This window comes from Chaetodon trifascialis, chromosome 19, assembly GCF_039877785.1.
Source record: "Chaetodon trifascialis isolate fChaTrf1 chromosome 19, fChaTrf1.hap1, whole genome shotgun sequence".
In the NCBI taxonomy this organism is placed as follows: Eukaryota; Metazoa; Chordata; class Actinopteri; order Chaetodontiformes; family Chaetodontidae; genus Chaetodon; species Chaetodon trifascialis.
In genome coordinates, this window is record NC_092074.1 from 13,041,642 (window position 1) to 13,056,236 (window position 14,595).

Below are 14,595 nucleotides of genomic sequence, written 5' to 3' on the forward strand. Positions count from 1 at the left end.
GTGTGTGTAGGTCAGATGCTACCCCTGTGATGTGATGACAGTCACCCTCGTGAGCACAGCAAGACGTGTGTGTGTGTGTGAGTGTGTGTGTGTGTGTGTATGCTTGTGTGTGAGAGAGAGTTCAACCATGACCAATATGACAAGGTGTCACACAGTTGTGTCTGCAGTCACTGCAGGTGAAAAACATACACTCACACACAAGCAAGTACTTGTTTGCACACACACAAATGCAAATGCCGCCAGAATGCATGTCCTTGTATAAAACACATTTAACTGATCATTTTAAGAGATATTTGCAACTATAGCATCAAGAAAAGCTGTGAGGGTGAACTTGAAAAGGTTATGGCCATTTGCATTCATCGCATTGCTGTCGCGTCTCCTAATTTTGCACTACATGTAACAGGATATAATAATCTACTGTAAATTGAGTTAACTTCATTGTCAGGCAAAAAACTTGCTGGCCGTTTATAGGAAACTGGTACAGAATATCAAAAACCAGAGCAATATTTTTTAGTATCCAAATAATAAAAATATGCCAAACGAGTTGAAGATTGGCTGCCGGTTGTGGGATCGGTGTTTGGGAAGGTGTTCGTTGGAATATCTGAGCAACAAATGAAAGCAGCAAATGTTCACACTGGAGCAACAATTTTTGTTTGATCAAAAGGCTCTAACGATGACTCCATTTAAAAACTGCCGCTGATTGATTTTCTGTTGATTGGCTCGTCGTTAGCAGTCATTTGGAAAAGCACAAGCGCTTTATAAATTACCACAGTGGGTTGTGATCTGCATCAAAGTCTAATCAGTTGAAATTTACTTGAAATCTATTGAGCACTTTGAGATTTCCTCCCAATTACCAGACAAAAAAAAGGAGACAAACAGGACATAATACATTATAATTATTCCGGTCATAAATCGAGCCGTAATGAGAAGTAGTCTTCTCCCTCCCTCGCCGCTGCTCTTTGAGAGGTCTTGATTGTTTATGCTACCTCTCTTGTATTGTTAAACTCTCCTCGTGTTTTCCCAGCCAGCAGGTTCAAAGTCTGCTGAGCAGATTTTAAACATTTTATTTGGAAGTAGTTTTGTGTTCATGCACGTGGACGGTGTGCCATGTTGCTCAATGCACACTCAAACAGCACCACTCCTTTCATAGCGTCGGTTTGTGCTTAGCCTTTGTTCACACTCTGACTGTGATGTGTTTTCCCCCCGTGAAAGCAGTCAGATGAAGGCAGCTCTGCCCCTCGCAGAGTGGCACAGTGGGCCGGGAATTAGCCTGGATGAAGGGTGGCTCGGCTGGTCGGCCACCGCGTGAGATGTTCACCTGCATTAACAGTGTGGCACAGAGCAGAAATGACCTTGGTCACAACGTTTTCCTTTTAGCTAGTCAAGGTTTGCGCAACCGTGGCATTACTCAATGAAAGCTGTTTAAAAAATTCAGTCACGTGTTGGTATTTGTGAGAGCTTCACAAAAACTCTCGCGGAAGCGAGAGAGCGCCGCACAAAGAAAGGGAAGTGCTGGCGAAGGCAGCAGAGACCACATGTGAGGAAGAGGGGGAGAGAGATGAGAACAGAACAGGGAGGAGGAGGCAAGGGGAAGAGATGCATGCAGCACAGCTTAATTCATCCTTTCCCCCCCCTCCATTCAGTCTTCTCTGCCAGCTTTTTCACTCTCCTGCCCGGTCTCTTTTCCTGAGGAATGTCGAAACACTAAAATATTCACATTCTTTGTTCATGCTGTAAAATTCCAGAGGTCTGCATTCGTCTGTATAAGTGCGAGTCTGACAGCCGACCTAAGCTCGGCGAACTTGGGTCGCCGAGCAGAAAAAGCCGAAGCCGAATGGCGACTGACTGCTTTCGCCCCCAAGTCAGGTCCTGACACAGAGGACGGAGGCACAGCTGGGCTTCAATTACGCCACACATGCCCCGACGCTTGGCCAGGGGGAATGAGGACAGAGGTTTTGTTATGTGAAGAAGTTCAGTGTCTGCTTTTCTTAAGGTTCAGTCAATAAGTTCACTTCTTCAGTGCTGTGTCTCCTCAGTGTGTGATTGTACCAAAGTCTGACTGGATCACAGCTCGACATGTTTCAGAATGAAGCCAGACGCAGCCAGTGTTCTCTGTAAAGCTGCAGCAGGTAGCATTTATGTATTTAAGTAATAAGAATAAGCCAGTTTGGTGTCTAAGACGAGGCGTGGACACAGGGGCGATGCTTTGAGGGAGAGGCATGTGATTCCTTGTGTTCCTTTGATTCTCTGAAATGATAAAGAAATGAACCCCCTACAGAAAGCTCACCATATCACATTTAGTCACAGTGGGGCTGTGCTGAGCTGATAGAGCCAAGTCATGCCGTGTGGTGCTTTTGTAAGTTAGCTAACAGCCTAGGTTGTGATTCTTTGTGCCGTGACACCAGACTAGAGGAACAAAAGATGTTAAATCAAAGCGTAGTATGTTTTTTAGCCTATTGTCCTTTTGCACTAGAAAGGCTGGGCTGTTTATTTGATCTACGGTCGAGCCGCGTGCACATCTGTCCAGCTGCTCTGCTTTAATGTCAGCGTCCACTGTCAGACCTCTGAGCCAAATGTGAGGAGATGCTGTGCCACAGTTTTTAAAAAGAAGCAATGCTGGAACTATCTTTTTTAGCTATTCATGGTAACAGTGTGGCTCCAGGGAGGGAAATGTTGCTCAGTCAGTCTGCCACGTGCCCTCCAGGATGCATCATAATAACTTTGATGATCCCCTGACGGTACATCTAGCACCAGGTCAATTTTTTATTTGTCCAAAACTTTGGTTTATGCCAGAATTCTTGCAGAACTAAAGACATTAGCCTCAGCCGTGCTTCTTCTTGTGCTTATCAGCAAATGTTAGCCTGCAAATCAATTCACTGTTTTTGCAGAATGTACAAAAGTACACCATCAGATAATACATCACCTTTGTGCTAATGCTTAGTGTTTTTTGTAAGTATTTTCTATACACATTAATAGAGTTCAGTGCAGTTATTGTTTTAGTGCCTTGCTCAAAGGTTATTTGATAAGGACAGTGGGCCCTCGAACAGCCATTCTCCAGTTCAGTTCATGAGGTTGCTCCTCAACCTCATGCTGATCCTTACTCGGTCTGTAACATGCATACGAGCTCTCCAGCATACAGTGAATTTCCATGTGTGGAACTGGGCTGCAGTATCTCTGAGACGGACTCTGGTATTTCCTCAGGAAACTGCTCCACCATCAGTTCTCTGTACCCCCCAGCTTTCATATAGCCCTGCTGTCCTCATCTTTCACATCTTCAGTGTCTGTTCCTCCTCTCCCTCCTCAATCCTTGCTCTCTCCCTCATTTTTTTCCTCTCCATGTTCCTTCTCATTTTTCTGCCCCTCGCTTTAGGAGGTTTTCATGTTGCGCAAACACGCCCTCCTCTTCCTCGCATCACATACTGTACTGTTGTCTTCCCCCTCCTTCTCTTTCTCCCCCTTTTTCATCGGCTTCTCCTCCTCCTCCTCCTCCTCCTCGTCTTCATCCCCTCATTGCTCTCTCTTATGCTTTATCGCCTCTCCCTACCAGATATGCTGCATTAATTTTCTGCCTGCTGAAGCTTTCAGGGAATCAGTTCATTTGAAGTAAGAAGAAATTAGTCATAGCAGCAGATTATTAGCCTGGATGTAAACATAATCAGTTAGGCTGCTGTATCCAGTGAATTTGACTCAGGTCTTTAATGGGATTATTATGGGCCCTTTCAATACTGCACGAAGATGTGAAGTGCTTGTGTACAAACCCTCAGCTGGAACTGGACATTAGAAAGTGCTGGCTGAAAATTTTGGCAGGCTTCAGCAGAATGTCAACATTGATCCATCCAGGAAGTGGACTGCATTTGTTATTTGGAAGGAATGGAGTTGCTAAAGAACAAGATAAAGACACGTTTAAGGGAGTTTGAAGTATTGGTGTTAAAAGGTTCTTACACGGCACAAAATAAATCACAGCAGAGCAGAGGCCAGGAGAAGAGAGCAGTGCCAAGTAAAGCAGAGCAGAGCGGCGAGGCCAGGGATGAAATCAAAACACAGCAGTCACACAGTAGTTGTCACTTGACATTGTGCAGACTCCCAGCTTGCCGACGGTACAGTCATAGTCCCAAACACAGCATCTGTACACCAACAACCCTTCAACCTTCTTGCTCGTCTGAGCGATGACAAACCCTGGACAGACAGAGGAAGCAGAGGCGTGAAAGAGAAACAAAGTGGAAGGAGAAAATGACATGTTGACAAGGTAGCAGCTCTGGTGTGTTGAGCTAAATGCTAACATGCTCACAATGACAGTGCTAACATTTGGACATAGTGAACCATGGTCAAAGAATTTATTAGAATTAGGGCAAATTATTAGCTGATTACTGTTTCAACGCTACTGAAAATATAAACAAGACTAAGAGTGTACAACGACGCTATCGTCTCTGAGGCTGTACTTAAGCACTTCACTGCTAGTGTCAGCATGCTAACATGCTCACAATGACATTGCTATCATTGCGACTTTTACGAGGTATCATGATGACCATGTTAAAAATCTTAGTTTAGCAAATTTGAAGACACCACAGATTCTTAAAAACAATTCTTTCCGATGCTTTAAAGACCAAATGCCTTATTGATAAATCGAGGAAATAATCAGCTGATTAGTTGCGACCCTACTTGAGATATTTCAGTCTGGACCAGAGTAGTAGACCAGACAACCACGCTGCGATGATGGCTAAAACATTTCAGACAGTGAAGACACAACCTGGCATGGTCGCACTGTTGGACAGAAGACAGCATATCCTGGACTAATCTCATTTCCACTGCAGGTTTAACTAGAATTGACTGATTGGCTTTGCTTGCAGCATATGGGCAATGAGGTTCAGTCTGGCTGTGTATGAATTAACAGCACAGTGAAAGAGGCCAAGACTGATGAAGATGAAGGTGTGAATGAAGCTTTAAATCTTAGTTATTCATTCAAATCTCCCACCTGCGTATTAATTTTAATGCTGGGGGTTTTCAGCTTGCTCGTGACATTTGTTCCAGTGTTTTTTGCTCTTTTGCCTTTTTTTTTTTTTACAACTTTTTCGATGAAAAAAACATGTCAGCGCATAGAGAGGGAGAATAAAAGCAATATTTGACAATAGGTCACAACAGTAAGGCAAAGATGAGCCTGAAGCAGAAAGGCAGCGAGGCAAAGAAGAAGGCAAGTCAGACACAGAGAAAGAGACAAAGAGGCTGAGCGAGAAGATAAAGTCAAACAGATGTGAAAGAAGAGGACACTTAGAGACAAGAGAGTGAAGTCTGCCAACAAAAAAAAAGCGATGGAAGTCAGTACAACCTCCTGTGTTCTTAAAAGTTGAAGTGCCTGTCTGGTTCTCATCCTGTCACCATGACAACACTGCCAGCAAGAAAAAGTAGATAGAGAGAGAGAGTGGAAAAAAAGGGTTTTAGATAAAGAGAGAGCGAGAGAGGGGTTTGGAAAAGTAAAGACAGAAAGAGGTTGGATGCAGAGCCACAGAAATGGTGGGAGGATATAAGCTTTGAGAACGTGTGTGTGAGATAATGTTGAATGTGTGTGTGAGACTGGGATGTGTCAGCCTTGTTGCTGCAGTTTATCCAGAGAACGAAAGGCTTATCTGTGTCTCTGTTAGTGTGTGTGTGTGTGTGCGCGCGCAGAGGGAAGCTTTACTGCCATCATTCATCAAGACTGAATAGGCAGGTAAAAACTCCCTCTCACAAACACAGACCTCTTTAAAAAGACGCAGACAGAGAGCAGACCTTTGACGAGCCAGAGTCTGTTTTCTGTCGGCCCGAGTTTACGAGCTGATGAAAGGACACGAAGTGAGGGATTTAGTCCTCGTATATGACGTTCGTCTTCCCGTCTTAAAGTCCTCCAGCAGTTCATTTTCTAAAGTGCTGCCTCAGCTGATTTATTTTCAGACTTGTGGAGTAATTTTTGCTCGTTTTCTGAGACCTGGGCCCTGATTTCTACACTTTCGTTGGTGCTTCTTCAGAATATTTGTGCGTCCCCTCCAGTCTTCATGCAGCCCAGGGGTCCAGAGTTAATCTTTAAAATCACTGCTGTCTAGCTCCAGAAGCATCTCCCTTGTGTTAACAGACAAAAAGGCTTTTATGTACTGTACTTCTTCATGACTGTATGAAATCCACGAGACAGCAGCGTCTCTTTTTTTTATGTGTGTGCCTTTATTTAATATTTGATGTTTGCGCTTGTGTTGCAGATTTGGTTCAGAAGCCGCTCCATATGTCTACAGTCAGAGGAAGATTACACTCTGATGTGTAATCCCTCAGAACAGTCGAATTTCGACATGATTAATGATTCCTTTCAGCAACCTCTGGGTTACAAAAGATCACGTAATCTAGATGTCTTTTTCACCTGGAGCATGCGAAATCTTTCCAGATTCTATGAATAATCATGTTTTTACTCATGTTCAGGTAATTTCATCGCAGCTGAAGAGTTACTCAGTAGTAGTATTTTAGAACCTGCCAACAAATGATAGATTTCTCATCTAAAATCACTTGACTTCCCTCATCCGTTGAACTTCAGTTAACCTAAATGATCCAAGCGAAAGCAAACTGGTCTGGATGAGACAGCCAGTGATTAAGGAGACCATCCATTAACCGCACTGCCTGCGTGTAATGGCCTTCCCCCCACCTCGCTGCTGTAGTTTCTTTGAGCAAGGCAGTCTCGAATGGCGTCCTTCAGTCGCCGATCAAATACACGGATTTTCTCCGCCTGTGCTGTAATTACTTCCTCCACCACACACTGAGTTCTGTGTAAATAAAGTTTAAACCATGCAAACAGGGTTGAGGCCTCCAGCAGCTGTTCGATGTGTAATGGGTTCAGCATGTGTACATACTGCTGCGCTCTCATCCTTATGGGAGCTCCCACTGCACTCAGACGCTTCAGTCTGCGGTGCGGACAAATGGAACTGTTCACATGATCGAACCTGTGTTCACTACAGTGTGTTTACTTTGAAACGTAGGCTGCATGTACCTTGACGGCATTCACAGGAACGGAGCAAAGAGACGCCGCAGTTCAAGCAGCGTGCATTATGATGTTTGTTTGAAATATTTCTGCTGTGCTTTAGTGGCCCTTCAGATTATCACCCGTTGGAAAGCTGATAAAACAACATCACTGCGATCAAAATCGCCTTACCTAGATAAAAGCAAATTGTTTTGTGTGATCACCAGCTGATACAACAGTTGGTTCCACAGACCAGCATCATAAATAATGAGCAGCATGCAGTCTGCACAACCAGCATTTGTCAGTTTGTGAGAGGCCCATGCTGGGTCCACGTCCCCGCCTGCAGTTCTTTAATTGCAGAGGTCTGTGGCTGTGCATGCAGGGCCCCCTCAGGATGGTCAAGTAGATCCTATTTACCTATAATCTGTTGCCGAATGTCCTCTCTTGATAAGGAAAAGCGCAATTTAATGCAGGTGTACGTGCACATGGAACACATCGTGATCAGATCCAGACCACATCTGGAGGAGGTTGGGCTCTGCATCGTGATCATATCTTAGCCAGATGTAAATGCAGCGTGGACAGCGTGACCACATTCTTAAGGAAAATATCCACCTGGCATTTTTACCTAACTCCGCCTCTTCCTGATAGCTTCAGGTGCCCTGCAAAACCCGCAAATAGTAGCAGCGGCTAGAAAGTCTTCCCTCGCAACAAGCGATTTAAAATGAACAACGCCCATGCATCTCTTTGCTTCACTTTACCTGAGACGCACAAAGTCCACAAGCCCCCCTGAGACAATCTGCATAATGACAGGAGTATAATGCAGGCAGATTGAAGATCATGTGAACGGCAGGTTAATGCCAGCCATAATACAAAGGATTAGATTGGATGTCATTATCCAGATTCATGTTAATACCAGCTGTATATGTGGACACCATTTAAATGAAATTATGTGTTAGTGCCGGAAGTGCCAGTTTCAGGTGACTCATCTTAATGAGAAATGGCCAACATCCCAGGAGTTCCACATACTTGCGTGTACTGTTTACTCAGAGAGGTGGATGTGGAATAAATTCAGCCCGCCGCAGTCCTGAGGGCAAAAATACCTCATCAAACAGCGGTCAGAGGTGTGAGTCACTCAAACTAACAGACAGGCCGCAGGTAGTCAAGTAGCATCTGAGTACAGCGGCAGCAGAGCTTCTCAGAAAGCACAACTCAATAAAACAGTTAGATGTACGAGAACAGAACATCATGTTAGGTTCAGATCCATTTAGAAAAAACAAACAAGACAGAGAGGCTGATATGATTACAGGTTGGAGTGTAATTGGCTGAGTGAGAAGGGTGCATATGCCGGCTGTTCTGGTGAAGCCTGGTTTCTGTTTGGCAGCCTGTTAGCAGGCTGGATATTTGGCATAAATAACAAATCCATGGATGCATGACGCATGTATCAACAGTCCCGCTGGTCATGATATGCAGCGGTGACATGCATGTGACAGAGGCTGCAGTCAATTCCAGTGGCATGTGTAGTCGAGCTCACCCCAGCAGAACACCTGGGGGGGATATAAAATGTCCTCAGCATGGATGTGCGAGCAATCGATCATCAGCGACTGACACTTCTGTAGGAAGTCGTCATCGACTGAGATCCCTGCAGGGCACTTGTGCACCTCATTGTATTCATACCTCGCAGTGGCTTACAGTCGCAACTCACCAGTATTAATACATAAACAGAGTAAACCAGCGCTGGGCTGCACTGTGTCATATTTAATAAGTCCTGGTTAAAGAGTTTAAAGGTGCCCTGCGGAGTTTATATTCAGTGTTACTCACCAAAACACGTTGTGTTGTTTCACCCATTCAGGTTTACATGCATTGCTTTGTTCTTGGCGTGTTGCTCTCACCTGTAGATCCAGTGAACAGTGTGAAACTAAACTGGGACCCGCTCATAAAAACATTGTGGTAAAAAAAAAAGAAAAAACTCGCCAGCTTTAATAATATACAAAATACATCGCGCTTTATGGATACAAGCCTGACCCGAAACCGCTATCACCCTCGTTCAACGTCTCACTCCTACTGTCTCTTTATGCGATGAATAATAGAGCACCACTCTGCTGTCAAATACAAACAAGCCTATGGGCCCAGTGGGATTGTGTGATATGGAAGATTAGCTTGTGGATTTTACTCTTGGCCTCGGTAATCAAATGTTGAAGTGCATATAGTGTGTTTTTGAACCTCTGCAGCAGTCTTTGTGTCGATGGATCTTTGTGGACGGTTGAGTGATTTTCTATTACTCTCTTTCTGAATGGCTTAGTGTGTAGGCTGTGTATCTTACAGCCTGCCTGCCTAACTGTCTTTCTACATGAATTATTGACCTTCTCCCTGTCTTCGTTTTTTTTCTAACTGGCTTTATGTCTGCCTTAGTCCTCTCCTGTCTCACTGTCTTTTAGTCTGCCATTTTGTCTAGCAAAAGCAGACCCAGCAGCACGGTAAAGAGCATTGCTCGTTACATTCATTCTCTTTTCAGTCACTCCAGGACGGAGAATGAATTTCAAATGCATGCATGGAAGAGCCGAGTCTTGGCTGTTCACCTCATCTGTTCTGTTACTGTCTCTGCCACATCTTATCTATCGTCGCCGCATCCAATCTATTGTTGCCGGATTCGGTCTGTGATGAGTGTGTGCAGACTCATTTGTTATTGTCAGATTGATCATTATCTTCTGCTTTCATGTTGAACATACTGCAATAAGACTGAAATCAGCCCCAGTGTCATGTGAAAAGACACCCAAACACTGCAGCAGGCTCAGAGTTACAATCAGATTCGTTGTGGTTTATGACTTAAAATGCCACTACACAAGCTTATTTTTTGGGATTTTTACTGCCCTCAGCTTTATTGTTTTGCTTCATGCTCACTGCTCTCATGGGCATTGTTTTCAGCTGCAGCAGGCAGCTCTTTTGAGCAGAAAAGCTCAGATAAACCAAGTTTTCACTACTTGTCCAGCAACAAACGGCAGACAGACACATTTAGCAACTATATGGTGAACATAGTGGAGCATTTAGCAGCTAAAGAGCCACGTATATTCCCCAGAAGGTGGTGGAGACCAAAAACAGATCTCCAAACGACCTGCGACTGTTAGCTAACACGTTAGCCATATCAGTGTTAACGGCTGTTAACATGTCAGCGTTTTGACCTAAAAGAATCAAGCATAGAAAGTTTGTATATAAAATGCTTTTGTTGTGCTTGTTGTACCCAGGTGGGCGTCGCCGATCTGAGCCGGATGAGGCAGAGCTGTTGAGGGTCAGCAGGCGATTGGTGGAGGATGCTGTCAATCGCGCCTTGCAACAATACAAACAAGAAACACTTCAAAATGGGGGTGGGCCGAATGTCACGGCAGCGCAGCCCCCCGGAAACACTGAGGAAACCGCAACAAAGACGGACACAGCTAAAGCTAACGCCACTACAGACAACAGGAAGTGACATCATTGGACTGAGGGCCAGACACTGAAAAACCAGCAGCCCAGAAGACATCAGCCAGGTCTAGCTAACCAGGAGAAGAGTCAGTAAGCCCTGGGCACAAAGCCTGAACCAGCCAACCAGTCGGCCCAGTTCGCTGACGAGCTAACCCAGCTAGCCAATCAGAACGGCTAGCCAGTCATGCTAGCTACCTGCCCAACTGACCTAGCTTGACACAATGCTAGTTTAATAGATAATGTAGCTTGAGTTCAGTGCTGTGACTGTCCCAACAGGCCAGCTAGTTAAGCCTGTTCGTTAACTCACTAACTCTGGTGTCCTGCGTCTGAACAGCAAGGATATCAACCGTCACTCAGCTGTGGGTCTGTGTTTGCACGTCAAGCCCAGAAAACACATGTGAAGCACTCCTCTAGAGACACATGAGCACACGCAAGGTCCACCTTAACCTGTCACTCACAAACTGCCCTTTTAGAATAAGATAGATCATGTTTTATAGTCACCATCACCTGCCCTTAAAATGGGATTCAATATCCTCATTTTCCTTCTTTCTCCTTAACTTCATTGTTTCAGGTGAAGAAAACATTTAGTTTTCTTTTAGCATTTGTTTCTCTTGGAAAATTAGTGCTGTCTTCATGGATAAAAGATCACTCGTCTGCTCATCTTTGTGGCTGCAGAGGATTTGAAGAGAGCTGGTTTGACTGACAGGGTCTGAGTTGTGATTGGATTCTTCAAACTTAAGTGTGAAATACAGCAAGTTGGACTTTGTGCAAGGTTTTTTTGTATGTGTGTGTGTGTCTGTACAGCGAGTCTGGGCCCAAAGCACTTTCAGTTCAGTTTCAGGAAATGATCTTCTTTAATTGATTTCATTTCACTTTTTACATGAGACACCAAACTGCTTTTTTGTCTTTAAGTCGTTTCGAGAAAGTGATCTGGCCCCAGCTGTGCTTTACGTATTATATACTACTGTTGTATTAACCAAGTGTGTCGCGTCGAGGCAGCACTGAGACAATCACCAGTTTGAGATAAATGCAGCTCTAAGCTCTGAATTTCAAACATAAACTAAGCGATTGCAGCTTTTCCAAACCCAAGGCTTTTGACACTGCTGTCCCTATCTGCAGTTAATGGCTCTAACCTTACAATGGAGATATTTAGCTGAGGCTGCTAAAAATAAAATAACACTCCTACGATACACTACAAGTTGCCGAGAATGCATTTTTACTTCACAAAACCACCATTGATGACCTGAGCGCTTGTCTCAATGAAAACTCAAAATCTAATTTTTATGTTGTTATTAGACCCAGGCTTTCATAACTCAGCTTCCCGCCTGACCTCATATTAACGTCAATATGTTTTCTTTGTCAGTTTGTTTCTGTGAAATGAGTCCGAAGCAGCAGCACAGCTGCTTGAGGCTCAGTCTTTATGTGGAATTTTAGGCTGATCTGCGGAGCTTCTGCACATGTAGGAGCAGTTACTCAGATGCTGAAGCCGGGGAGGCTAACTCAGACAATCGCTGCTGTCAGCTGACACCCACTCCGGCTCATGATTTCAGTGTCTTCCATCCATCTTTTTCTGTTAAACTTGAAAATGAAATCGGCCTTTCATGCTCTGCACTTGACTCCACGGCTCACGAAATCCAGAAACACACAGGTGTCAATGTGAAACTGAGGGAGATTGTCTCTTTTTTTTTTTAAGCTTGACTCCCTGGAGATGAGGCTTTTGACTGACAGCAGGATGATGATGATACAGCTATGATGAAGGTATACTCTGTTATTTTATCCTTTTTAACTTTTATTTATAATGCTTCGCAGTTACAGAAGAATAGTTGGCTTCCCTGAAATGCATTTCATGTGCAAACATGAAGATTTCATTTTGAAACGAGAGAAGGAGATTTCAGTTTACATTCAAAGGTGAAAAAAGCACAAAATTACAAATGTGTTATTTGATTGTCTTTGATTTCACTTTTTAAGGAGCAGGTAAATACAGTATACGCTGTTAAATCAAATCACCTCTGTTCAAAGTGGCCTTAAGTCACTGAAACAAATTAATGGGATTTTTCAGTTTTTCTGTAAGTGCTTAAAGGTTCTATATATGAGATTTTGACCATTAATATAGCAGCAAACACGTGGATGTAGTGGAGTAATGGTGGCTTCTCTGCTCTTTGTGTTAGTCGACGGTCCGGCTGCACGCACGTTAGCACATGAGTCCCTCCCTGTGAAACTGTTGGCCCTTTCCACCTTTATAACGAGATTCAGACTGAAAGCAGATTGTTACTCGCGTGACTTTGATCACCGAAACATTTATTTTGCTTATTGGTCCCAAACAGCCAGAATATCTTACCGCACATTAGCCGCAAGCTAGCGAGCAGCAGCAGAGCAGAAGCTGTGTTTGTGTTCAGTTCAGCCTGTGACTGATCTCAGCATTCAGCAGAGACTGCGGTTCTTTCTGTTCTGTTCATCCTCTCTGGATGTTCGTGAGGTGAAGGTCGGCACCTCTGCTGCTCGCTGCTGCAGGCGAGAAGTGAGGGTGAAGATAAATTTATTTTTTGATCCCAGAAGTTCAAATAATCCCTGAATTTACAGAGTTAGTCATTTTTGGACAAACCAAGATGTTTTTATTTAGTTTTATTTTGCTTCTCTTGAGTTTGAATGAAGCGTGTTTTCCAATGATCTGCAAGGTAAAATTACTGATTTTGTAAATGGAGTCTGGTGGCTTTGAGGCGAGCGATATAACGGCTGTTTATCCTGAGGGGGGAGGTGTGGCCGAGGCACCCGTACTGCGACATGTAGTGGCAGTGAATGTCGTATATAGAACCTTCAAGGTGACGATTCATATGTAACATTTTTAGCCAATAGGGGTGATGAAGGCTCATTTTGCTGTAAGATTTGCCAAAGTCTCTTAAATGTCGACCTGTGGCTAAAGAGTTGCACTCTTGAGTTCAATGTTAAAATTGTCCACCGTGAAACACAGTTCCTGTCTTTTCTGTTTGGTGGTAAATGTGTGAACGCAGAGAAGCAGAGCCTGTTTCCCAGCTCACATTTATTTCCCTCCAGCATGAACAGGTACGAGCTGGAAAATGTGCTTTCATCTCTGTGAAATCCACTTAAGTCCTGTCACTGTGGGCTCATTGAAACGTCAATAACAAAGGTGAATTCTGTCTTAAGGTGGACTTTGAATGCTTTCGTTTTGATCTTTTATTGTCACCGGATCCTTAATCTCCTTAAAAATCCCCTTTAATACACAAGTTGTCCTATTGGCCTGTATCGTTACTCTGTTCATCTGTGTGCGTGTGTGTGTGTGACTGTAGGATGCTTGTTTGATCAATGGTTCCCCAGAGAAATTCTTGTCTCTTATCAATCATGGCAACCTGGAGCTGTATGTGTGTTGAACATCTGTACAAATTTGTCTTTTCTGTTTGTCCGTGTGTCTGTCTGACTGTGTGAGTGTGTTGTTTGTACTGTGTTGTATATATTGTCTCCTGCCATATTTGAACAATAAAACAGGATATGAAAAACCAATATCCTTCTCTCGTTCTGCTGATTTAAGTGTGTGTACATGTATAACAACAGTGGTTTGCACATTGTGTATGCGTGTAGCATACCTACAGTATGTTTTCACCAAGACAGACTTAATTCAAGGTCACTCTACTCTCTTCTAACGCAGTATTACGGGGCTTCTTCAGAAGTTTTTCTTCATCAGGGTTTTTATGGGAGCTTTTTTTTTTAATGTCATTTCCATTTTGGTGGGAAAGAGGCAGTAAATTTACCAGGTAGTACTTTGAAAAACTCAAAAATGAGCTGTTTTATAAGCAAAAAAAGAGGAGGCCTAACATCACTTTGCCACAATGTACAGCACTTAAATGCAAGGCCAGAGAGAGCCTGAATATCCTGTTTTATCACAAAACTCCTCAAATAAAGAGCATCCAGACAATTCATTTTTACTGAGGGCTTTTATCGTGATTCTGAGGAAAGGAAAACTCACTGCACCTCCTTAAACAGAAACATGTGCATTATCATGCTTTTCAGTGTCTTTGCATGATTGCCAAATGGTACATGCCTTACAGGACTTCACCCCTTATTTTGCCCTTTTTATGTACAGACTGCTTGATTGACATCTCCCTTTTGCTAATCTATTACTATAAATTCTCAAATATTATTTGCAGCAGTGGAAG

General features: G+C 43.6%; 1 protein-coding gene across 3 annotated transcripts in view; it reads left to right on the forward strand.

Annotated features, from left to right (window-relative positions):
- LOC139347735 (A-kinase anchor protein 7-like) overlaps positions 1 to 13,942 on the forward strand; it is a 40,323-nt gene extending 26,381 nt beyond the window's left edge. For all 3 annotated transcript variants that reach the window (XM_070987493.1, XM_070987491.1, XM_070987492.1), the window contains one exon: positions 10,210 to 13,942. In XM_070987493.1, coding sequence (XP_070843594.1) covers positions 10,210 to 10,433 — 224 coding nt within the window. In that variant the 3' untranslated portion in view covers positions 10,434 to 13,942. The remainder of the gene's footprint in view (positions 1 to 10,209) is intronic.
- The last annotated feature ends 653 nt before the right edge of the window (positions 13,943 to 14,595 follow it).